The following is a 26,509-nucleotide window of genomic DNA, read 5'->3' on the forward strand; positions in this document are numbered from 1 at the left end:
AATCTTCTGAGCACTGAAATTGCATATTTGTACCACCATACCTGCCTTCTACTTGTGTTTAGACTTCATGGTGAAGAAACATACTGCTTAAATTCAAGTATTGGTTCTAATCCTACCACCACCACCCCCACCACCTCCACTATCTCCACCACAACTGTCACCACCTCCACCACCACCACCTCCACCGCCACCATCACCACCTCTACCACCACCATCTCTACCTCCTCCACCACCTCCACTACCACCACTGCACCTTCTATTAAAGGTGAGCTTTGAGGTTTAAAAAGTCCACATCATCTCTCAGTTTCTCTTTTGCCTCATGCTTGTGGATCAGAAGCAAGTTCTCGGCTACTGCCCTCCTGCTGCCATGCTCCGCACTGATGGCTATGGACTCTAACACTCTGGGACCACAAGCCCCAGATTAAATTCTTTTATGAGTTGCTTTGGTCATGATGCTTTATCACATAATAGAAGAGTATCTCTGACACATGGTATCTTCCTTCTTTGTAGATGGCTGTCCCCTTGCTGTGTCCACATGTGGGGGAAGAACAGATCAGTTCCCTGGGGACTATGATCTAAGGGCAAAAATTCCCTCCAGAGGGCTGTGTCATCTGGACAAAATCCCCTCCTGACAGCCTTACCTGCTAATGCTATCACCCTTTGAGCTAGGGTTTTAACACACAAGCTTGCTACTGCTGCTTTTTGTTTTTATAGTCTCGCTTTATAGCCCAGGACAATTTGGAACTGTTGATCCTCCTGCCTAAATTCTGGGATTGCAGGTGTGAACCACTACATCTGGGCCTATATATGTTTTGTGAGGACAGAAGCATGTAGTCCTTGGGATGGTGACTTTCTTTTTAATGTAGAAAAGCAATTTATTCCATTAAAAGCATTGACACTCAAGGAGAGTAACAGGCCTGGTCATGAGATAAGTCAATCAAAATGGAGATAGTACCAGAATTGTCAAAGACTACCTGGTTTGTTACTAGAAGATTCCTCAAGAAAATTTAAATATAAGTCTGTGGATCTGTATAATGAAGTCCCCCAGGTAAGAGTTAGATAGTAGGAACTGGAGAGAAAGCTCAGTGGTACTTGCTGCTCTTCCAGCGGTCCTGAGTTCAGTTCTAAGTGGTTCTTAGTCTAGCTCTCTAGTCTTTGGAGATCTGATGTTATCTTTGGTCTCTGAGGGAACTCTATACATGTGGTGCGTAGATACACATTTGGTAAACATTCATACATATGAAATCTAAAATTTTTAGAAAAGATTAGAAAACACCCAGTTTGGGTTAATAATATTAAAAAAGGGATAGCTGAACAAAGTTTGAGTCTCAAAGCCAGTGTTAAATTGATCTCAAGGTTCAGAGACAAAGGAGGGTCTAAAATCACAAGTGCAGGCATGTCTAGAATCCTCATCCTCTGGTATTCACATTATAACATTATTGCCATCTGCCTCACTTGCACAGTATTGTCTCTTGATCCAGAACAAATCAACCAAGGTTCACTAAGATTTTCGGCAATCTCGGCAGTGTGACCACCAAGAATAATCAACAACTCTGGTGGGCAATCTTTGGCATCTTCTGGGCCGTTCTTCTCCAATTCTACTTAAATCCTAGGCACCTACAATCAGCCCCATCAGAAGCCAAGATGTTTTATTGTGAGGTGGCCACTGGACTTGGAGTATTTCATCCTTATGTGATTCAAAGGGATGCAACTTGAGATTCAGATTACTTAGATCCCACAAGGCAGCGGTCTTGTCAGCTGATCCCGAGGCGAGAATGAGCTCACTGTAAGGACTGGGAAATAGGCAGTCTACTTCAGTAGTGTGAGCAGCTTCTATGTGGCTCGGTTTGGAAGTAGCGTTTGAATAGCTATCTTGAATCTTAAGTTTCTGATCATCCACTACTGTCCAGGACAGATGCCAGGAAGCATCTACAACTGTATGTCCTGTCAAGCTGGTCTTTGCACCCACTACTTTCCTTTCCTTTGGAGCTGTACTGCTGTCCCATAGGCAGAAGCTGATGTCCTCTGAAGAACTAAGTGCCTGCTGAGATTTGCCTTCCTTCTGATGTTGTATTCTCCGGAAGTGTCTGGTTTAGAAGCATGCTTTGTGTAGTCATAATCAAGAACATCACTATTTGATTTTGTTGCAATGATGCAAGGGGTCTAGGGAATAGAACAAACCCTGTTTACTTCTTCATGGTTGATCTTGATTTCAATTTGTTCTCTCACTGCCAGACTCAAGCCTTCCCATATTCTCCTTCCTCACTATTGTGGGGCATGGTTGATCTTGATTTCTATTTCATTTTCCCACCGCCAGAGTCAAGACTTCCCATATTCTCCTTCCTCACTATTGTGGGGCATGGTTGATCATGATTTCTGTTCCAGTTTTTCTGCTGACAGAACCAAAACATTCAAATTCTCCTTCTTACTAGTGTGATGCGATGCATCAAACTGAGCGTCAGCATCAGGGAGCTGGACACCGGCTTTCACAAGGTTCAACTGCTGTGTGTGTTCCCAGGTCAAGTCAATGAATGCTGAAATCACTTGCTTCATGTTTGTTAACATTTGGACGCCACTGGGCAATTAATTCGGACCACTCCAGGTCATGGGTCACCACCAAATCATAAGGAAACAGGTGTTCTTTTTCCATATTTTGTGGTCCTCATTGATCATCAAAGGCTGCTTCCTAGCCAGTCATGGTGACAGGTAGCCCCAGAATGGGCGTGAGAGAAATCCCAGGACTGTGTGTTGTGGGAGGGGTGAGGAGGCTGCCCACCTGGAATGAGTGGTTTAAATATCAGAAAGTTCTAGTCTGGAGAGCACGGAGTCAAAGACCAAGGCTCCAGCCTGTGAAGAGCACTCTCCTGGCTTTCAGGCCTTCTGCTTGCTGTTATCTCACTTGGCAGAGGGAAGAGAGTGGGGTCTCTGTTGTCTCTAGCATGTCAGGAATCCTATTCTGGAAACCCAGCCATTAGGATCGGTTTTAAATCCATGTAGCTCCCCAAAGCCCCTGTCCTAAGGCCATCAACACAAGTGAGGGCTAAAGTTTCAGCATCTGATTTTTCCGGAAGGAAACAATTCAGCCCACGACACGGGCATTTTCTCATTGGTCCTTCCTAACTCCATGACAAAGTTTCCAGTTAGGGTGAAGAATCTTAGAAAGATAAATGTGGGGTCTGGAGAGATGGCTCAGATGTTAAGATCACTGACTGCTCTTCCAGAGGACCTGGGTTCAAATCCAAGCACCTACACGGCAGCTCATAGCTGTCTGTAACTTCAGTTCCAAGGGACCTGACACCTTCACACAGATATACATGAAAGAAAAAACAGCAATTCACAGAAAATTAAAAGAAATATCTATGATAAATGTGTCTAAGGCCACTCAGCTGTGTTCCAACAAAAGTTGGAGGTCTTTTTTTTTGGGGTGGAATGGGGTTTCAAGACAGGGTTTTGTTGCAGGATATTTGTTTACATCATGTGAAGATGTGTCACCGTGATTGGTTTAATAAAGAGCTGAATGGCCAATAGCTAGGCAGGAGAGAATAGGGAGGATTTCTGGGAAGAGATAGGAACTCCGGATGAATCTAGGCCCATGAGAGATGCCAATGAGACATTGAGGAAGTTGTATGTACACATTGGAAGAGAGGTAAAAGCCACAGGGCAGAATGTAGATTAAAAGAAACACATTAATTTAAATTATAAGAGCTAGTTGTGAACAAATATAAGATAAAGACCAAGCTTTTATAATAATAATGTCTCTGTGTCATTATTTCCCAATAATGGAAATACCAAAGAAAGTCTGAGTACAGGGTTTCTCTGTGTAGCCTCGACTGTCCTGGAACTCACTCTGTAGACCAGGGTGACCTAGAATTCAAAGTTCTTCCTGCTTCCGCCTCCTGAGTGCTGAAATTAAAGGCATGAGCCACCACCCCACACCACCACTACTGGACTAGTTGGAGGACCTGACACCAGGGAAATTCCTAGGAATCTACAAGGATGACCCCATGAAGACCCTAAGCAATAGTGGAGAGGGTGCTTGAACTGACCTTCCCCTATAATCAGATTGATGACTACCTTAAATGTCATCATAGAACCTTCATCCAGCAACTGATGGAAGCAGATGCAGAGATTCACAGCTAAGCCCTGGACAGAGCTGCAGGAGACCAGTTGAAAAGAGGGAGGAGCAATAATATGAGCAAAAGGGTCAAGACCATGATGGGGATGCCCACTGAAACAGCTGACTTGAGCTGTTTCCAGACTGATTCCAGACTGATAGCAGGAGAACCTGCATAGGACCAAACTAGGCTGTCTGAATGTAGGTAACAGTTGTGTGGCTTGGCAGTCTGTGGGGCTACTGGCAGTGGCACCAGGATTTATCCATAGTGCTTGAACTGGCTTTTTGGAGACCATTCTGTTTGGAGGGATATCTTGCTCAACCTAAATATAGGGGGGAGGGCCTTGGTCCTGCCTCAAAGTGAAAAAAAAAAATCTAGGAGTAAGGAGTGGACTCCTCACCATCTGGAAGGATGAGACAGGAGGATTGCCACAAGTTTGAGGACAAGTTCCAGGCCAGCCTGGGCTATAAAGTGAGATGCTGTCTCACCCCCACAACTCCCCAAGTAGCACCTGAAGTTTTACCTCTTGGGGTTACTGAGAAGTTGTTCTATTTGTTTTGAGCTATTGTTCTGAAGGTAACTGTGGGCATGAGGAGTATGAAGAAGAACTCAACAGGACAGAAACGTAGGCAGGGGTGGGTACTGGGAGCACAGAACTCTTGAGTAGGGGGGTAATACTGAAAAGATTGGTTCACCCTCTGGCAAGGTGGAGGAAGTAGTCTGGCAGGAAACAATCCTGGCAGTTGTGGGTGGAGCTTGGAATCATGATGTCAACTATTATAGAGAAATGCTTGACTCATCTTTCCTCGCCCTCCTGGCCTTATTCCCAGGTCCCACACCCTTTGTCTGACACTGGTAGGGTTTTCAGAACAGGACACAGAAGAGTCGAGAAGAAGAAAAGCAGCTCCTCTTTCGGCCTAGGCAGTGGGAGTTAGGATGATCCCTGACGAGTCCAGGAAGAAGGCTTCTCCCAACTCAGCACCAGTGTTGAGAGTGAGGTCCCTGCAAGTCCTCTGATGCCCAAGTGACTTCCAGGGTTCTGCAATCATGCCGGCCATGAGACATTTCCATTCAAAAACATGGAGCTCCTTCTCCAAGGCCGGGTCTGGGGAGCATGCTGGAGAAAGAAGGGGCTGTTACGGTTTCCTCCGTCTGTCCTTGGAAAGTTCTCAGCTGTGTGATCAGTTGCTGTCTGTACTGACAGGTGAATTCTGGGTCACACACAGCATGAAGGGTGTGGACCCAGATGGGAACAGGTCCATTTCCCTCCCCTTACTCCTGTTCCCCCCCTCCTGTTTGTAGCCAGTCCTCTTAGTGTAGCCACTGGTCTCTTGGTTAATGCCAAGGAGGAAGCTCAGGAGCTTGCTGCAACTAATGGGTTGGAGTTGAAGTCCTGAGTGAGGCCATTAGATGCACATGGAATGAAGAGAAAGTTCACACAGGGTCTCTGAAACTAGGGATACATCACAGACACCAAAACATTACACAATGTGGAAGGATTGTGGTGATCTTCATAGTGGAGAAGCTGGGGAGAATCAGGAATGCTGCCCGTAACTGTTCACTACGTGCCAGGCTCTCTTCAAGCATTCTACACGTATCAGGACAATCTGCCAAGTAGTGGGGAGGGGGGGGAGGGAGTACTGTTATCTTCATTTTATTTTAGAGACAAGGGTCTATTGGAGTCCAATCTGGCTTCAAACTGGCTATATGGAGTGACTTTCTTTTTTTCTTAATTTTTATTTTAATTTTTATTTTATGTGCACTGGTGTAAAAGGGTCAGATCCCCTGGAACTGGAGTTACAGATAGTTGCAAGCTGCCATGTAGGTGCTGGGAATTGAACCTGAGTCCTCTGGACTCTGAACCACTGGACCATCCCTCCAGCCCCCAGAGTGACTTTCAATTGTTGATGTTCCTGCTTGTGTCTCCCAGTTGCTAGGGTTTTATAGATGTGTACCATCATTCCCTGCCTTTGTCTTCCTGTTACAGAGAAAAGACCAACAAGTTAAATGGATTGTCCAGCATCACATAGCAAGTCATAGGCTGAGAGCCAGGGTCGGGCTTCAGAACTACCAAATCAAGCTGCCTCCTTTGGAGACCTTGGCTTACCCTCTGAACACCTGACAGAAAATTACAATTGTTTGCCTTAATGTTACTGCCAGGGACTACACACACACACACACACACACACACACACACACACACACACACACACACACTGCCTGCCACATAGCCGGCTCAGTATTGGAAGAATGAGTAAATCTGGGAAGGCTGGTCTGGCACATCAACTATTTTTCCCTTTCTAGCTCACTGCCCATTTTCTTCAACTCTTCCCGGTATTTAGTTGTTTGGAATCTCTCACCACCCACGTTAACCTTTGTACATTTTCTGCTTGGACAAAGACCCATAAATGAACTTCAAGGATGCGAAGGCTCTGTGGCGAACAGTCTGCCGGACACTGGATCCAGTACCACCTATTCTTTCCTCCCCTGTCCAGTGATAAACTCTCATTACTCCATTGTTCATTTTGTCCTTAGGAGTCCTGTCCCTGTGCTGTTTGTATGCCTGGCAGACTCTTGATTATGAAACCAAGTCCAAGGTGACCCATCCATTAAGCCAACTGCTCCTCCTCCCTTTTTCTCCTTCTCCTCTCCCCTCTCTCTATCCCCTCTTTTCCTCCTCTCTTGTGGAGGAAACTGGTAAGATTTCAATGGAAGAGAACAGAATATCTTTCGGTAGGGAGTTTAGGCATAGAACTGCATTTTCTTAATTGGAACCCGAACAATGTGCAATGTGATGTGTTAACTTTGTTTTATAGTATGATGGTGGGATTTCTTGGTTTCTTTCTTATTTTCCTTTTTTTTTTTTTTTTTTTTTTTTTTAATACCTGGACTGTACTTGAGAGGCTACAAGGACAAGATATTTGACTTTGGAGATTTTTGGAAAATCAGGTAGAACTGACAAGAACACATTGCTCCGTTGCTCTCAAGTTGGGAAAGTCGACCAACTTTGGTTCGCATCGTGTCCTAAGTACACAGACAAAAATCGAGATCAGATGATTAAGCCGGCAGTCCCACGCAAGAGACATTGTCTCTTTCAGCTAGGGGCTTCGCCCGCGGTCGTTGTTTGGGCTAGAGATTACTTCAGCTTGGCTTTTGGAGTCGAGTCGGGGTCATCGCCCGGGTCCTCATCGACGCTGCCTTCCGGGTCGCTGACCCGGGAGCCTGGGGGCGGGGCCGCGCCGGGTGGAAGCCGAGGAAGAGGCCGGCTTCCCGGGAGCGCGCGAGTCCTCCCGCGTGCGCGCGCCCGCCCACCCTCGCGCCCGCCAGCGCGCCCACGCTCGCCCGCCCGCCCGCGCTCCCGGGAAGTCTCGCGATGCGGTAGCCGGCTGCTCCTGCTGCGGGTGGCTCTGGCTGTTGCTGTGGTTGCCGGAGTTGCGGCGGCGGCGGCGGCGCTGGCGGGGGTGGCGGCCCCGGCGGATGTTGACATTGTGTTGTTGTTCCTGCCCACGGTAATGGCGGCGGCGGCGGCGGCCGGGACCGGGTCTCCTCAGTAGTCAGAACCGACCCTGCCGAGCGCCAGCTCCGCGGCCTCCGCTCCCGCAGCCTCGCCAGCCGTTCCCCGCGGCCGCTCCAGAGCCAGGGCCCCGGGCGGGGGGCTCGCAGGCGCGGGATGGCGGATTTCGATGAGATCTACGAGGAGGAGGAGGACGAGGAGCGGGCCCTGGAGGAGCAGCTGCTGAAGTACTCGCCCGACCCGGTGGTGGTCCGCGGCTCCGGTCACGTCACCGTGTAAGGCCCTGCGAGGACTGGGACGAGGACGGGAGGCGCGGGCCGGGTGGGCCCCAGTACTCCTCACCCCTCGGGGACCTTCTTCCTCGAACTCCCGTTCCCGGTGACTGGCGCGGGACGGGGGCCTTCTGGAAACGCCTGCGACCAGGAAGTGAGAACTTGCTCTGTTTCCATTTGTTTAGGACTCCCAAGTGGGGACAGACACTGTCTTCCCTCCTTCCCACGACCCTGCAGCAGGCCCCACGATCCGGGGGATGTGTGGGATCCCAGCAGGGAAAGATGGTCTGCTTTATGGGCCATCCCTACAGTGTAGGGATGGAAATGCATATACATTCTGTGGGATCCACCTTTGTAAATCTCCCCTTCCCCCGTTATTCTTTGGGACTATGCCTTACAGTCTATTGACATATGGCTCAGAGGTCAGATGGGGGATGTAAGACCCCAGTGGCAATTGGTAAATGAGGTTTACTGTCGTGTGTGCCTGTCACACTTACAGGGTTTCCCAGTTCCCTAAGAGTAAATTTCTGCAAAACTAATTCAAGTTTCTGCCTTTATATATAATAGAAATAGACAGGTGGACATAAAAGTAGGCAGATAGATACATGTTCGCAACTAGTCGCAAGCACTGAAGTTTCCTGTAATCGTTCTGCTTTGGGGCACGGACTCTAGGTTGGGTTCATGTCTGATAAGGGTTCTTCCTGTAAGGCTTCTTAGCACCATCAAAAGTCCAATATTATTCAAACAATAAAGGATGAAAGCACCCTGAAAGGTCATGACTAATAAAGGAATGTGAAGACTTGAAGCAAATAATGAGCTGTCCGGAAGGAGGAAGTTTTTTAAGTTTGGTATCATTTCCCTGATAAGTCCGAAGTTTGTCCAACTTGGGGCATTGATACTCTTTTGCAGCTGATATCGCTGGTTAAAAGTCCTATGACTTTGAACTTATGACTTTTAAGCTCAGACTTCCTGTACTTGCAGATGGCTTTATCACTGATAGAAAAAGGCAGCGAGTCTGAAGATGTCTGGAGCACTTCATTGTGTTGTGATGTAGGGTGAGTGGGATGTGCTGTGAATAGGTCAGGGGCACACTGAGACTCCTCAGACGATTTTCTCAGTGCTTTCTCAGTGCGGTTGAGAGCAGTCCTACTGACTAGCCATGCTGTTGTCGGGTATGCTTATGTAATGCTTTGGTTTCTTAGCACCTGCTAAGTGTGTGTTTAGGTGACTGAACAGAGTAAAAACACTGCATAATCATGGTCCCAGTACCTGGATGAGGAGATGGAACTTGCACCATAATAACAGCTCTGTTTTAACTCTCATCATATGCTTAATTAAGGAATATAGCCAATTGTGAATAATACAACTTAAATGTATATCACAGTGTTTTAGTGTCATAACCTGCTATTTAATTTTTAGTTGGACTCTTTAGACTTTTTTCTTCTTGTTTTAAACTTAAGGACTATGGGTGCTTTAAAAAGCAGTTACAAACAATAAAAGGACGTGTTGGCATGTGTCTAATCCCAGCACTCTGGAGGCAGAGGGAGGTAGATCTGTGAGTTACAGGCCAGCCAGGGCTATATAGAGAGATGCTGGCTCAAAAGGATTTCCAAACTTTTTCATGTTGTCTGTGATTGTCCTTAAAATCCTCATGTCAAATCAGAGATGGCAGGATTCTATTTACAAAGGTGCAGCTAGGACTGGGGATGAAGCACAGTGGTAGAGTGTTTGTTCAGGGTTCAGAACAGTGCAACAGAAAGGTTCAAGTACAGTTGCAATGTCTCTTTTCAAGAAGGAAATCTAAACACTTTGTGGGGAACTAGAATAGGCAAAGTGCTCAAATGGTCAGTAGATTTTGATTGTAGTTGACTGTTTGGAGTGGTTAACAAAGTGGAAAATAATTATTAGTGGTTTTTCATCTTATCTTTTTGTTAGAATCACCTGGCATTTTGCTCAATAAGCACTAGTCTCTTTATTATTATCAGTATTATAAATAAGTACTTCCATTTGCAAGTTAACAGTGATTCATTTAGTCTAGTTTATCTGCCCATTAAAATCATCCAGGAAGCCTCAGCTCTTGCTCCACCCTTTCTCCAGGCTAGTGGTCCACATATGAATGAGACTCTGGTACATGTTGGGCTTGGGGGAGGGTCTTGTAGGCGATTCTGATTTGTAGCCAGGACCTCTGCTGCAGACACTGGTGATAGTGGTGTTTACTTACAGTAGCCTTAATATGTTTGTGATCTTTCCTCAGACACTTTTTCTGATAGTTTGATTGGGACCTTCTCCTGCCACTTCTTATATAAGTTCCCTTCTATGTCTCTCCAGTTCACATGATGATAGCTATGTTCAGACAAGGGTTAAATGAGATAATGTATGCAAAGAATGTGCCAGTGTGTTGCTGTGCCCAGGGAATGCCAGCCTTTATTAATTATTACCTTCCTCAGATAGTTTTCTACTTTGAGAAAGATGTGTATAAAATACTGCATTAAGAAATCAGCATTGAGGCTGGAGAGATGGCTCAGTGGTTAAGAGCTCTGGCTGCTCATCTAGAGGACCTGGGTTCAGTTCCCAGCACCCACATGGTAGCTCACAATTTCTGTAACTTCAGTTCTGGGGGACCCAACATACTCACACAGACATACATACATACAGGCAAAACACCAATACACGTGAAATTAAAATAAATAATTAAAAAAATCAGCATTGCCATTTTCAAACCAAACAGTGGTTCATTTAGTTAAGTCTTTTTAAATTCTGAAACAACCTGGATATATAAGAATCTCTGTGCAGTGAAAACGTAAGTCCGTCTTGTGGTGCTAAAGCTTTGTATGTTACTGTAAACTGTGGCCACTGTACATACTACCAGGCCTACTGGACTGTATAGCAGAGTTTGCACCTGCAAAGGGTTTTGTAATTAGTGTTCATACATTATCGTAACTGTTGAATGTGCTTCATTTTTCTTTCCTTTATAAGTATAAACAGGAAAAACTATTAATAATTATAGTAAATCTAATTTACTGGGCTAGAGTGATGGCATTTGTTGCTCTTACAGAGGACTGGGTTCACTTCCCAGCGCCCACATGGTAGCTTGCAGCCATCCATAATTCCAGTTAAAGAGGCTCCAACAGCTTGTTCTGACTTCCATGAGCACTAGGCATGCCCTTGGGCACAGACATACATGCTGGCAAAGCACTCATACACAAAAATAAAATAAATAGATCTTTAAACAATTAAAAATCATTGTAAAACATGTCAACTTACTCCTTTTTTAGCTAAAAAGTTGGTTAAAACAACTTCCCCTGTCCCTTTGAAATCAAATGGTATTATAAACAGATAACATGTCATCTTTAATCCAGGTCAGACTGTAAAGAGTCATATCTACCTGTATGCTTGCTTTTGCTGTTCAATATTTTTAATTTTAAAAAAATATTTATTTTTATTTTATGTGCATTGATTTACCTGTATGTATGTCTGTGTGAGGGTGTTAGATCCCCTGGAACTGGAATTACAGACAGTTGTGAGCTTCTGTGTGGGTGCTGGGAATTGAACCCAGGTCTTCTCTGAAAGAGCAGCCAATGCTCTTAATCACTGAACCATCTCTCCAGCCTCTATTTCAATTTTTTTAAAATGGTTTTTCGAGACAGGGTTTCTCTGTAGTTTTGGAGCCTGTCCTAGAACTAGCTCTTGTAGACCAGGCTGGCCTTGAACTCAGAAATCTGCTTGCCTCTGCCTCCTGAGTGCTGGGATCAAAAGTGTGTACCACCAAAGCCTGGCTTAGCCCCATTTCTAATTTTTTTAAGTTAATAAGCCCACTATCATTCTTATTTTAGGAATCTTTTTATTTTCTTGTGATGTGTTCTTTTTTAATATTTAGAAGAACAGTATTTTTTCATTTTTAGATTTGCATGTAGCTTTTGAGAAGAATGTTGTGTAGACTCATATTTGGAAGGAAAATCATCTGTGGGAGAAGAAAATGACAAATTCCCATAGTTTCATAGTATTCACATACATGTAACTTGGAAGACTTGAATTACAAAAGTAGACTTTCTTTTTTGACTTCTCATCATGTAATGCAAATATAAAGAAAAGAGACAAACATGTTAGATAGTGTTGGTCCGACCAGTTCCTATTCCTTCTTTATTTGAAGGATGTAGTATGTTTGTTTCTTTAGTAATGGAAAAAACCCTGGCACGATGATTGGTATTCACATACAGCATTTTCCTCACAGTCCCGTATCAGTGCTTGAGGGACCACTGTGGTCATTACATGGCATGTCACAATGCATCAGCACTCACAGTCTGTTCCAGCCCATTTCTTCTGTACTCGGAAGCACCTTCATTATGTTGCTTGATGGGACAGACCCACAGGCCAGCCAACTTCCAGCCAATCAGGTTTAGTACGTGGTGGTCACTGTGACCTTGTTGAAAGGCAATTATTTAGGAGGCAGGCAGGATATAGGGCCTAGGCCCAGAAACTGTGAAACCCAGGACATGCAATGGTGTAGTTTCCTGGATGACGCTGGTTTATAATTTGAAATTTTGTAGTTCTTTATCTCAGAATAAAATATATTGCTAATTTATTGGAAACTTTGATTTTAAGATTTTTTTTAAAAAAAAATCATATCATTTACTTTGTGTGCATGTATATGGACACGTGCTCATGTGAAAGTGAGGGCACCTTCCATGCAGGTCCTTGTCAAGGTTGGCAGCAGGCACCTTTGCCTGCTGAGCCTTCTCTGCAGCCCAACTTTGATTTATCATAAGGATGATAACTCTTTTTTTGTTTGTTTTTTCAAACAGGGTTTATCTGTGTGATAGCTATTGCTGTCCTGGAACTAGCTCTGTAGACCAGGCTGGCCTTGAACTCAGAGATCTGTCCACCTCTGTCTCCTGAGTGCCAGGATTAAATGTATGCACCCCCACCACCTGGCTAGGATGATAACTCTTAAGGAATGTGTTAGTATAAAAGAATTTTTAAAAGTTAAAGAAAATAATTTAAAAAGTTAAAAAAAAAAGCTTGTATTAGCTGGATAACCTAACAGTTATTAGTATGCCTTATTCTGTACCTATTCTAGATCTGAATCAGACTCTAGACTTTCCTAGAGTGGGCATCATCTTTGATTTCTAACGTAAGCTGTGTCATTTATTTGTTAAGAAGTAAACTTAAGAAGCCTGGCATGAGGCCGGGCGGTGGTGGCGCACGCCTTTAATCCCAGCACTCGGGAGGCAGAGGCAGGCGAATCTCTGAGTTCGAGGCCAGCCTGATCTACAAGAGCTAGTTCCAGGACAGGCTCTAGAAACTACAGGGAAACCCTGTCTCGAAAAACCAAAAAAAAAAAAAAAAAAAAAAAAAAGAAGCCTGGCGTGGTGGCACAGGCCTTTAGTCCCAGTACTCAGGCAGAAGAACTCTGTTGAGTTTGGGGCCAGACTGGTATATATAGTGAGTTTCAGGCCAGCCATGACTATGTAGAGAAATCCTGTCTTATTTTTAAAAGAAAATAAACTTCAACAAAATAAATTACACAGGAAATTAGTTTGATGAAGGCTATGAAGGGGGAAGAAAAGCTAAGTGTTTTAGCAGGACAACTACTGTTTTAGTGGGGAAACTTTCTTGAAGAAATGAGAAGTACAGAGGCGGTTAGTGACTCAGTGAGTGGAAGCCTTTATTGCACAAGACTGGCGACTGGAATTGATCCCTGAATCCTGGAGCCATGCAGAGGTGGAAGGAAAGAACCAGTCCACAGAACTGTCCTGACAGCACCTGTGCACTGTGGCATGCCCTTCCCCATAAAATGAAACAGAGGAGAAACATGGTGATAAGTAGGGGTTTTGGTTTTACTGTAGTAATTTGAAAATTTAGGTATGATTTTCAGAGTTTGGCGTTAGATTGGTGCTTACTCAGAGATGTGAAATTGAGTAATAATTTTTACATGACTGGCTAAGAAGAATACAGGGATTAAATAGGAAAAATAAATAGTGCCTACTTATTTATATTGATAAATAATATTCTAAACAATAACTTAAGTAATACTCCTCTAAAAATAGATTTTTTAATTTGAGAGACACCTTGAGTTTATATTATTACTAGGTTACAAGCCCTGAGCTGAGCATGAGGCTAGCCATAGACTCAGGACTCTTAATTCAGGTGTAGTGACTATGCATGCAGTCCCAGATATGAAGCTAGCCTGGACTAGAGGACTGGCCTAGGAACATTTGAAATAACCATATCTTGAGGAGTTTAGGTAACATGTCATGTGTGTGTGAGTCCCCATGTGTGTGTCTCCTTTTATAGCCTACTCTGACTTGAAGCCCAAGCTTCCTGCCTCAGCCCCCAGAGTACTGCTTGAGCTACCACTCTTGGGAAGTTTTTGATAGATTATACAGTTGTCTGTGATTTTGTTCTCAGCATGGGTAAGTCTTAAATAGATTTAACTTGGAACAGCTATATAAGGTTGTTTTGCTCCCGGTCAGAATCATCAGGATCTTTGCAAGCTGGTCTTGAACTCCTGGGCTGGTTATGCTAATTTAGCTTTAGCCTCCTAAGTAGTTGGGAGTGTAGGCATATATATATATATATATATATATATATATATATATATATATATATATATATACCACTATGACCTTCTCTAACCATCCTTTTTCTAATGAGACTCTAGGTGTTTCTTGTATCAGATGGCTGGTGTCGTGGAAAGGCAGGTTCTTGACATCAGTCATAATGGTTTCAGTTCTTGGATCCTTCCTAACTAACACAGATGAACTTTTCTGAATGCTACTTTTCTCACCCGCAAAAAGGGAAAACGCCTACTTTGGAAGTTAGATATGAAATACAACAAATTATTATTATTTTTTTAACCATGATTTGGTTTTTATCCCTGTGTACACATTTGTGGTTAATTTTTACTATTTGAAAAGAAGAAATCAGTCCAAAATGTGATATATTATTTCCCTGCTTTATTTGTGCATTTTGGATTTTTGAGATAGGGTCTCTCAATGTAGCCTGGCTCTCTTGGGACTATGTAGACAGACTCCCCCACCCACTTTGGGGGTTTTAGGTATGTGCCAGCAGGCCTGGCTGTGTTTTTTACTTTAAGACAAGATCTTGAGCATAAATCAGATGATCAGATTTACTAAAGAAATATTTACTCAAGACCTTACCAGAAGCGTACCTGGAGGTTGTGCTGGTTGGAGACCCACCGTCCTTGACTGGCCTTTTCTTCAGGTTCTCAGGTAGACTGCTGCCTTCTGTTACCTTCCTTCCACCTAGCTGAACTATTGCACTTCAGACAGAACAACCAATCTTACAAGACTATGTAAAGAAAAAAGCTCATTCTAGATACTTAATTTAGGTACTAATTTTTTATTGTCGTCTGTTTGTTTTTCTAGACAGGATTTCTCTGTGTAGCCCTGGAAGCCCTGGAACTCAGTCTACAAACCAGGCTGGCCTCTGCCTTCCAAGCGCTGGGGTTACAAGTGTGTTATCAAGACTAACTCTAACTACTTACCAATACCTTATATTTGGCATGCTTTTCATTTGTTCTGTTGTTTTTTCCATGCCTGGTTTATGTGGTACCGGGTAGCAGGCCGTGAGCTTCATATACTCTAGACAAGGACAACCAATTCTATTGTGTCTCTAGCTCCTCAGGTATTTCTTAAATTCCCATTTCATGCCACATGTTAGCCGAGCTTCTGAACATCACGGAGAGTTTCCATGTAGTTCACAGCTAGTAGATGAGGTATTGGCGGCAGAGCACTGGAGAATGCTGTGACAAAAGAGACTGGAGAACTGGTGTTGAGGAAGGATAGGACAGTCTAGATGCTGAGACGTAAACCCAGATCTGAAGAAAAGTTTTATTACAGCCAGAACACACAGGAAACAGGATTGTGCTTTGAAACGAGGTTGGAGAATTGAGTAGGGGCCAGAGAGGAGTGTAACATGGTTAGAGTGATTCTCCTGGGGGTGTGTGTACACACGTGCGTGTTTGACAGAGAGACCAGCGAGTGACCAGTGGGCGAAGTTAAGTAGGGTTACTTGCAGGTCTGAAAGCAGGGCTCTACAGGAGTGCCGTGGTGGTAGAGTGAACTGAAGAGACCAGGGCAGTGATCTAGGTAGCCGCGAGAGGGCCCGGCTGGGTGCGTGGTCTGGAGGCAAAGGAGCATCACAGGTCTAGGCCTAGGAACATCACATTTTACAGCTTCTCCATAAGATATGGAGAAACATAGCAACGACTGCCTTTACCATCTGTTTTTCACTTGTGTAAATGTGGTTCATTTGGTTGATTTGATTTGATTTTAGCTCTGTTATGGATGAGGTCAAAGAACTGGTCTGCCCTTGCTAAGCTGATCGGGGCTTATTTTTAATGAGATATCCAGACCCCCTGCTGCCATAGGATGCTAATATGCCAAGAGAATAGCATTTGGCAGGCTGTAGAGGAGCTTCCTTATGATTTTGAAGTGAGGATATTTGTGGGATGATACTCTTTAAAAAATATCTATTTATTAAAGAAAAAAGTATTTTTCTCATTTTACATACCTATCCCAATTTCTACCTCCTCCCCTTCTCCTGCTCCCTCCATCTCCCCCCTATTTTCCCCCTCCCCATTCCACTCCTCAGAGAAGGTAAGGCTTCGCATAGGAAGTCATCAAAGTCTAGTGCATTGCTTTGAGCAGGACCAAGGCCCAGAGTGATATTCTTCACTACAGTATGTGTGGTGTTTGACAACTATTTTGTTTCTTAGATTTCAGGGAAAGATCTACATTTCAAGCTGACTTGAAGAACCAAGGGCTGAAATGTTCTAATGGGTCCTGAAAAAAGGTTCTTTTTCTTACTTTTAAGTTCCTCCATGCAGCTTACTTAGGATAGAGTTGGCTGGACTTTGATCAACTTTTGTTGATCGCAGATATCTAACATAGTTCCCCCGGCTTGGAATTTATTTTGTAGTTCAAGATGGCCTTACACCTGCAGCATTCCTCCTGCCTCTGCTTCCTAGTGCTGGAATTGTAGGTGTGGCCACACTGCCTGGCAAGTGCCTCCTGTTTTCTCTTTACTTGCATTGTGGTTATTTATGGTGAAGTCAGTCCTGTGTTTGTTCATTGAAGGAGTTCTTAACGTATTCAGCCTTCTTTGTCTGCCTTTTTATAGTAGGAAATGTTATTTATAGTTAGTACTTTTGGTGGCCTATTGTGTTAGTAAACTGTCCATTACTTTAACAAAATGCCTAGAGTAATTAACTTAGAAAGTTTGATTTTGGCTTAGAGTTTTGAGATTTCACTCGTTCCCACGTGGGCACACGTGCACACTCACCCATGCAGAGGGGTGGAGAGAGGGAGGGATGAAGGACTGACACTAAAGGTGTGCACTCTACCAATAGTCCTCTTGCTGTGCATACAGGGCACAGCCGAATGTGTGTGTACAACTCCAGTCTTAGGGAATCCAGTGCCTTCTGTTCTCTGTGGACAACAGGCACACACACAGTACATAGACTACATGTAAACCAAGCACCTACACGCCTAAAATAAACCTTTTAAAAAAAGTTTTTTGCTCTTTAGTTTAATGGATGCGATTATGTATCCATAGGCCTGAACAAACCTAATGGTTCAGAATATGGTCACAAAGTTAAAATTGTTAGACTTGTCTCCAACTGCAGGGGTTCGTATCTTCTGGTGGAGTACACTTTTAGTGTTAGTCTTGTGTTCTCTCTCTCTCTCTCTCTCTCTCTCTCTCTCTCTCTCTCTCTCTCTCTCTCTCTCTTTCTCATGTGTGTGTCCGTCCCTCTGCCCAACTGCAGGGTTTATATCTTCTGTCAGTCCTTGTTGGGCTGTACTGATACTCACATACAGAGATGGATGGAAAATTAAAACATGTTTTATGGACAGCAAGGCCTGTTAATTTCTTCCATAGTTACAATTTCATCTCCAAAAATAACTAAAAATCTGATTCCATTGAGTTCAAAGTCCAACATTAGAAAAAAATTTCTGTCTTCATTTACTGTCTGTATGACCCATATGTTTAGTTTGTGTCTGAAATCTCTAGCTCATATGTGCATAGGTCTTGTCATAGGTATGCAAGGTAAAATTCTGTAACTCTGCCTTCCTGCAGGTTGGCTGTCTAAAGAAGAGTCAGGTTAGAGTTTCTCTTTATCCAAACTGAATACATAATTCTCTGTTCAAAGCCACTTTCCAGTAGCTTTCCTGTTCTCCGTTAATGGGAGAGCCAACATTGGTTTTATTTAGACTAAAAAAATAATAATTCTCCAAAAGATTTAGTTATGTATGCGTATGTGTCTGTATGAGTGCCTGTCACGAATGTGTGTGTGCCCGAAGAGGTTAAAAGAGCGTGTTGGATCCTCAGGAGTGGTGGTTATTAGCTACTGGCTGTGGGCGCTTATTCTAGTTTGTTGTCTGTTGCTGTGATTAAAAACCATGACCAAAAGGAACTTAGAGGGGAAAAGATTTATTTGGTTTACAAGTTAGATAGAGTTCATTTTTAGGGAAGCTGAGGCAGGAACCTGGAGGCAGAAACTGAACAGAGACCATGGAGGAGTGCTGCTTACTGGCTTCCTCAACCTGCTCCTACACAATCCAGGACCACCTGCCTGCCTACCCACTACCCACATCACCTACTGGGATCTGGGCCCTCCCACATTAATCGTTAATGAAGAAAAGGCCCCACAGGCGTGCCTATAGGCCAATCTGATGGGGCCCATTTTCTTAATTGAGGTTTTCTCTTCCCAGATGACACTAGCTTGTGTCAAATTTACAGAAAACTAGCCAGCACAGTGTCCCATAGATCGAAAAATTTGACACCTTAGATGTCTTTCTCTGTATCCGTTGTTGTGTCAAGCAAGCCATTAGTTCTGTCTTGAAACAGAACTTTTGTTGTATGCTCCTCTTGTTTATTGTGCCTTAAACTTGCTACTTTTCCCTTTTACACTCCGTACCTTTCCCCTTTATAGCCCCCCTGGTGGGCACATCTGCACGATGGTGCTTGCCAAATAGAATTCAGCTGTCTCCCTCCTTATCTCTGGCACCTCATCTCCTTTAGAGTCCTTTCTGTAGCTGCAAGACTCTCCCTGACCTGACCTACCCTGTGGACAGTCTCTGACTTTCTTCTGTTCCCTTGTCCTGCTCTAGTTACATTGGCTTCCTGTCCATTTCCTGATTATTCTAAGTGTGCTTCTGACCTAGGCCCTTTGTACTGGCTAGCTACTTTTTATGGACACTTGCTTCTAATACCCAGAATCTAGGCCCTTCTCATTTTCCATCTCTGTCAGGTAGTCTTATCCTCCTACTTAAAACAGAACTCTCCATCTTCTCCTTACCCTGTGCCATGTTTTTTTCCATAATTGTCTTCTGTCAGAACACAAATTAGCCAGACATAGTAGAGTACAAATGTGTATATTTATTTGCAACCAGGATTTGCTATGTAGCTGTAGCTGACCTCAAAGCTCAACTTCTCCCTCGTTAGCAGTCTTAATTCTGGACTTACTGTAGGCATGTACCTCTATAACTCACTCTAGACTATAAACTTCTTATAAAGAGAGAAACCCCTCAGTAAACTTTTTAAAAATAAGAATAAAGTCTTAAACCATTTCCCATTTTATAGCAACTGTCCTGTGTAAATTGAGCCCTTAAATCTTGCAGTTTTTTTGAGAAGCTGGGTATGGAGGTGTATGCCTTTAATCTCATCACTTGGGAGTCAGGGGCAGGAGAATCTCTGAGTTAAAAAACCTGCCTGATCTACATAGGAAACTCCAAGACAGCCAAGACTTTCCAGAGAGATTCTCTCTCTCTCTCTCTCTCTCTCTCTCTCTCTCTCTCTCTCTTCCCCTCCCCCCACCCCCACCCCCTCCCCCTCTCCCTCTCCCTCTCCCTCTCTCCAAAAAAGGGGGGTGGAAAGTTGGGCCTATGAGATAGCTCAGTGTGTAAACATGACTGTTATCCAAGCCTAGAACCTGAGTTTGATCTCTGGAACCCATGTAAAGGTGGAAGGAGGAACCCCAATCCCACAAAAGTGTCCCCGACCTCCATATGAGCCCTGTGGCACATATGTGCCCAAGAATGCAATCTGGGGAGGAAAGGCTTTATTCAGCTTACACTTCCACGTCATTGTTATTGTTCATTATTGACGGAAGCTGGGACAGGAACTCAAAACAGGGCAGGAACCTGGAGCAGGAGCTGATGCAGAGGCTTGTTCATCATGTCTTGCTTAGCCTGCTTTCTTATAGAACCCAGGGGTTGCACCACCCACTATGGGCTAGGCCCTCCCTCATCGTTAAGAAAATGCCTTATAGCAAGATTTTATGGAGGCATTTTTCTCAATTGAGGTTCCCTCCTTTCAGATATTTCTAGCTTGTATCAAGTTGACATAAAACTAGCTAGCACACACACCATACAAGCACGCACACACACACACACACACACACACACACACAAGCTTAAAATGGGGGTGTTAAGACAGGAGGCTTACTAGTTAGTTCCATTGCCACACTGACCTATACAGTGAGACCATAACTTGATAAATAAGTAAGTAAATAAATAAATAGAATTAGAGATGGCACTGGGATGGAGCTTTATTAGAAATGCGTTGCCAGGGCTCTGGATGTCATCCTTAGCACTGTAAAAACTAACAACTTAGTTCAGCACAGCATTAGCATGGTGTGCTGTCTTATATGAGACAGATAAAATTGCAGGGGAGATTTACTATCCAATAATATGATGAATTGATATTTAGACCAGGATTAGAATTCAGGCATTCTCTCTCCATTGTCTTACTCTTCCAACTGTACCACATTAGCTTTTTGTACTTGCCAGTTTTTGTCTTACTTCATTAGGTTGCTGGCTGCATGCTTACCATTTCAGTTGTAAGCCTGCTGTTACTGCCTAGTTTTACTAGGCATGTTTTACTTTCTACATTCTACCTCTTGACCTTGGTTGGTAAAAAGCTGGATATTTCAAGGGGCTTTATGGATGGAAGAGAGGAGGGAGAGCTCATCAGTTAAGAGGACTTGTTGCTTTTATGGTGGACCTGTGTTCAATTCCCAAGACTCACATGGTGACTCATAACCATCTCTAACTCCAGGTCCAGGTGATCTGAGACTCTTCAGAACCCCTTGGCACCATGCACACACATGGTGCTCAGACATACATGCAGACAAAACACTCAGAAACATGAGTAAATCTTCTAAAAAACAGAGAGCAATGGAGAGGTATGTCAGGGTCTTGGCCCAGTTAACAGCATAAAAAGAACAGTTGCTGGGTAATCAGTGACACAGATGGGACCTCAGCACCTATGAGCATGCTGTGACTCAGGCTGCGAAGGAGCAGAGACGGAGAATTGAGGAAGCTTTCTTATACCAGACTAGCAGAGAGAGAGAGCAAAGCCCAGCCCAGGTTCAGGAAAAAAGACATTGCCTCAAAAGAATAGGTAGAGCGAGGTAAAGGAGGCTACACAGAGACACATATGTACAAATAAGAATTAAAACCCCAAAATCAAAATGACAAAAAACAAAATGACTTTAATGGTTGGTGCCCCCACTTTCTGTTTAAGATGTAGAACTCTATAGCCTTCAATTCCAGCACTCAAGAGGCTGAGACAGGTAGTCTCTGAATTTGAGCCTGGTCTACAGACAATGTGGGGGTGGGTGGGGTGCAGAGAAACACTGGAAACCCTGTCTAAAAAAACTAAAACCAACCAACAAACAACAGCAACAACAAACCAAAACTACCAAACAAGCAAATAAACCTTTAAATATACTCATTTGTTTGCTTTTGGTTGGCTTTTCTTTTTTTTAAGACAGGTTCTCACGTAGCTTGGGCTGGACAATGAACTCCCTCTGTAGCTGAAGGTGATTTTGAATTCCTGATCTTCCTGCCCACACTTCCCGAGTTGTGGCATTGCGGGTGTGTAACCACACCTACTTTATGTAGTGCTAGGGATTGAATTCAGGGCTAAATGTATGCTAGGCAACTTCATGAGTGTTAGTAACTGAGCTATATTCCCAGCCCTGAAATACACTCTTAGGCTACTGGAATTATCTCTGAATATAGGTATATCTCTTGAACATACATTTTCTTATTCTGTCTTAAAAACAAAACTCTCTCATCATCTATTTTTCTTAATATTTTAATTCTTCTAATTATAAAGAAAGGCATAAAGATTACTTAAATATTAGGAAGTTGTATTTCCCAGTGAAGCAGAAAATGAAATTTAGGATTACTAAGATGCAAAAGTGCTCTTCTTTTTTTGTGTGTAGTTGTTCCTAGGTTTTTTCTTTCTGTTTCTTGTGTGTGTTTATGTGTATTGTGTGTGTTGTATGTACTTTTAAAATGTAGTATACAGTTGTACAGTGGAGTGTGTGTGTGTGCATGTGTTATATGTACTTTTTATGTGGTGTGTATGTAAACACACAGAGGCGAGAGGTAGACGTGGCATCTCCCGTATTGCTCTTGCTCTGCCTTTGTTTTCTGAGATAGAAACTCACTGAACCTGGAGCTCCTGAGCTTTCTTCTCTTTTATCCCCAGTGCTGTGTTTACAGGTGCTGTGCTTGACGTTTAATGTGTGTTCTGGGGATCCAAACTCAGACTCAGGCTAATGTCCCCAGTCCTATCCTTAGTCCTTAAATTTAGTCTTAAATACTAATAGATTTTATTAGAAAAGTCATGGAAAACATAAAAATAAAATATGCCATCCATAATCTTCATTATCCAGGATTAGCTACCATTAGTATTTGGATGGATTTGATTTTAGTTTCCATAAGTCAATAGTTAAATTAAAATTTAGGTAATAATGTTTTAGTTTTTTGTGTCTTTTCATTAAGGATTATATTGGGAGCCTTTGCCACTATCATTATGTAATCTTAAAACTGTGAATGATGGGGGCTGGAGAGATGGCTCGGTGGTTAAGAGCACTGCTACTCTTACAATTACCAGCATCTACATGGCAGCTCACAACTGTCTGTAATTCCAGTTCCAAAGGACCTGACACCAATAGCAAAACACCAATCAATGCACATAAAATAAAAAAAAATTAAAAAAAAGAGTTGATTCTCTCTTTTCTTTTTTTAAACATGAATGATGGTCAGGCAGTGGTGGTGTGCACCTTTAATCCCAGTACTTGGGAGACAGAGGCAGGCACATCTCTGTGAGTTCAAGGCCAGCCTGGTCTACAAAGAGGGTTCCAGGACAGCTCCAAAACCTTGAAAAAAACAACAACAAAAAGTGAATGATGAGGCTTTATTAGATTATAGAAAACAAAAGTACTTAAGGGGATTTAAGAAGTAGGATTTTATTTAAGAATGCTTTGGGGGATGGGGCTCGAGAGATGGCTCAGTAGTTAGGAGCATAGGCCGCTCTTTCAGAGGACCCAGGTTCAACTCCCAGCACCCACATGGCAGCTCGCAGCTGTCTATAACTCCAGTTCCAGGGGATCTGACACCTTCACACAGACATGCACACAGGCATGGACTTGAGCGGTTTTACTCTTTCTCTGTACTGTCTTCTGCTCCTGGTCTAATGCCCTATTGTGGTGGTTTGTGTACTTGATCATCCTGCTCTGCTGTTGCAGTGTGGACTGCTGACTACTCCTTCACTGGACAGTTTGGCTGTTTGTTCTTGACTTTCAGGCTTCACAATTTCACTGCATTTTGGCTTAAACTTAAGTCCTTTTTGTATATTTCAGCCCTTACCAGTGACACCATATATTTATTAATACCTTATATTCAGGAATGTCAAGAGAAAAAAAACCCTGTCTGAGTTGCATAGCCCTGTTAGGTCCTACCACCCCCTGTGCTGCTAGCTGGTGCTGGGATGAAGTGATCTTAAAGCAAATGCTCATTTGTGGGCTCATTGTCCAGAGTTCAGAGTCCTAGTCAGTTGGTCAAGTAATGGGCTTGCTTAATGGACTGTCTTGTCTGGTGTATGTGGTTTTAGCTGTAATACATTATCAGGTGCAATTAATATCATTATAAAATGTTCCTATCTTACAATTTTCATTCTAGAGTGAAATAAATGGAAGCAGTTGGGATCTTGTAGTTTGGTATTTAAAAGACAAAATGCACTATGAATTCAAAACAGTGAAAGCTAGAAAATTTGCTATCTGATTAAAATATGCTTTGATGCTTTTAAGGTATACGTAATAGCTCAAATGAAATAAACCATTCTTTACTCATTCTTTTGCTTATATATTGCTGGTTATTTAATTGTCCATCATATAAGTTTTGATTCCATTGGAAAAGTCATTACATGCTACATTTTGTAATTAGACCTTAATTTTGTCTTAGACCTTAATTCTGTCTTAGACACTCTGTGGAAGGTCCACATTCTGTTCATTTCACCTTTAAGTTAGGTAGTTCAAACTTTTGTTGCCTCAGTGTTATATAATAACATTTTTCTTTTAATAGATTTGGACTGAGCAACAAATTTGAATCAGAATTCCCATCTTCATTAACTGGAAAGGTGAGTCTCAGTCTCTCTCTCTCTCTCTCTCTCTCTCTCTCTCTCTTTTGTTTTTGGTTTTCGAGATAGGGTTTCTCTGTGTAACCCTGGCTGTCCTGAAATGTTCTCTCTGTAGACCAGGCTGGCCTCAGACTCTGAGATCACCTGTCTCTGCCTCCGTGGGATTAAAGGTGTGCGCTACCACTGCCCAGTGTCTCTCTTACTGATCTGCTGTTTATATATCTCAAATTAGTTTTCCTTAGAAATTAGAAAAATGTGTGCTGAGTCCCATTTCTGTCGTTCAGCATCTCAGTTACATTTCTTACTGTCCTGTAGGTAGCTCCTGAAGAATTTAAAGCCAGCATCAACAGAGTGAACAGCTGTCTCAGGAAGAATCTTCCTGTGAATGTACGGTGGTTGCTTTGTGGCTGCCTGTGCTGCTGCTGCACGTTAGGCTGCAGTATGTGGCCAGTTATTTGCCTCAGTAAAAGAGTAAGTTGAATTACATCTTTTAATTTACTTTAGAAGTGTGAAACAAGTCTCATGTTTACTTTTTTTTCTGTTTAATGAATCACACTGTTTCAAATACTATACAAAAATAATCTGATCTGGTTAAAGCAAGATTAATTATATATTCAAATGTTATAAAATGCTATGAGGAAACTATTCATAATTTCTGTGCATTAGGAAATTGTGGCCAAAGAAGAATGCAGCACTCTGTGTTCATTAGTTATGGACTAGAGTGGTACAGTGTTCATGGACGCTGGGTTCAACTCTACCTCTTCCCTGTGTCTATGGGCATAGTTCTTAACCTCTTTAAATCTGGATGATAAGACTGTAAATGTTAATATTCACCTATGATTTGAATAGAATTGTTGTACGGACACAATGAAATCTTATTTACAAAGCTTTTAGCCAAACAGCATATGAGAAATTCTGTCAGCTTCGATGCTGTTTCATATACAAGAGAAACCATTCAAGGGAGGAAATAGATCCTTTGGCTCATGGTTTTAGAGATTTTAGTCCATGAACTGCAGTGCTAGCTAGCTCTATTACTTCTCTGCCTGTCCAAGCAAAAATGTCATGGTAGCCGAACAGAGCTGCTTGCCTTACAGTTGCCAGGCATCAGAGAGGGAAGGAGGGGATTGGAATAAGATGTAGTCCTGAGAACAAAGCCCTACCCATTCCACTAGCTCCCATCTCTAGATATTTGAAACACTCTCCAAAGGTCATCATATTCAGAATGCATCATATTCAGAATAATTCATTGATTAGGTCATATTCCTTATTCTCCAAATCAACTTTCAGTGTACAGGATCTCCCAAGCAAGTGCTCTAGCATTGATTAAGCTATTGCCACAGCTCTCTGTTTACTTTTTAAAATCTTACTTTGTGTATATGAGTGTTTTGGCTGTATGCATTATAGGAACCACATGTGTTCCTGGTGTCAGTAGAGATCAGAAGAGGGCGTCAGATTCCCTGGAACTAGAGTTACAGGTGCTTGTGAGTGCTGTGAATTGAACCCTGGTTCTCTGCAAGAGCAGCCACTGTTCCCAACCACCAGGTCACCTCTCTAGTTCCTAATGTATGAGCTTTTAGAAGGATACTTCAAACCCAGCCCATAATAGAAGTTGTCAGTAAGGACTGATTAACATTACTAGTATGAGAGTACCCATAGAGGAAATAAAATGGTTACAGTAGATAATAGGGAGCTCATTTAAATTTTATACCTTATAGGTTCTCTATAATGAATATACACCGACTCTGTGATTAGGAAAAATAATCCAAAGACTTGATTTTCACTGCTTATAATGAAAATATTTCAGGATGTTGGCTATAGATATACCAAAATAATGCAAATTAAAAGTTGTTATTTTTTTAAAGATATTGTCTTACTCTGTTGACTTGACTGGCCTGGAACTCACTGTGTAGATCAGGCTAGCCTTGAACAAAGAGTTCTGTCTGCCTCTGCCTCTGCCTCCCAAATGCTCTAGGCATGTGCCACCATGCCCAACATAGCACCCTTGTTTTTGTTATCTTAAAATATAGATATACATATGAAATGGAAATAATATTCAGCCATGTATGGTAATTCACATATGAAATCCTAGCATTCAAGAGGCTGAGACTGGAAGATTGTGAATACCGTGACATAGTATGTTAAGGCCAGCC

General features: G+C 42.8%; 1 protein-coding gene and 1 pseudogene across 1 annotated transcript in view; one reads left to right on the top strand and one right to left on the bottom strand.

Moving 5' to 3' along the window:
• Positions 1–1,428: 1,428 nt before the first annotated feature.
• Positions 1,429–2,673, bottom strand: LOC119807534 (annotated as a pseudogene).
• A 4,769-nt stretch (positions 2,674–7,442) lies between these two features.
• Chic2 (cysteine rich hydrophobic domain 2) overlaps positions 7,443–26,509 on the top strand; it is a 40,887-nt gene continuing 21,820 nt past the window's right edge. Inside the window, exons 1-3 of the mRNA XM_038319305.2 lie at positions 7,443–7,904; positions 24,305–24,359; positions 24,675–24,830. Coding sequence (XP_038175233.1) covers positions 7,786–7,904; positions 24,305–24,359; positions 24,675–24,830 — 330 coding nt within the window. The 5' untranslated portion in view covers positions 7,443–7,785. The remainder of the gene's footprint in view (positions 7,905–24,304; positions 24,360–24,674; positions 24,831–26,509) is intronic.

This window comes from Arvicola amphibius, chromosome 1 (genome assembly GCF_903992535.2).
Source record: "Arvicola amphibius chromosome 1, mArvAmp1.2, whole genome shotgun sequence".
Classification (NCBI taxonomy): domain Eukaryota; kingdom Metazoa; phylum Chordata; class Mammalia; order Rodentia; family Cricetidae; genus Arvicola; species Arvicola amphibius.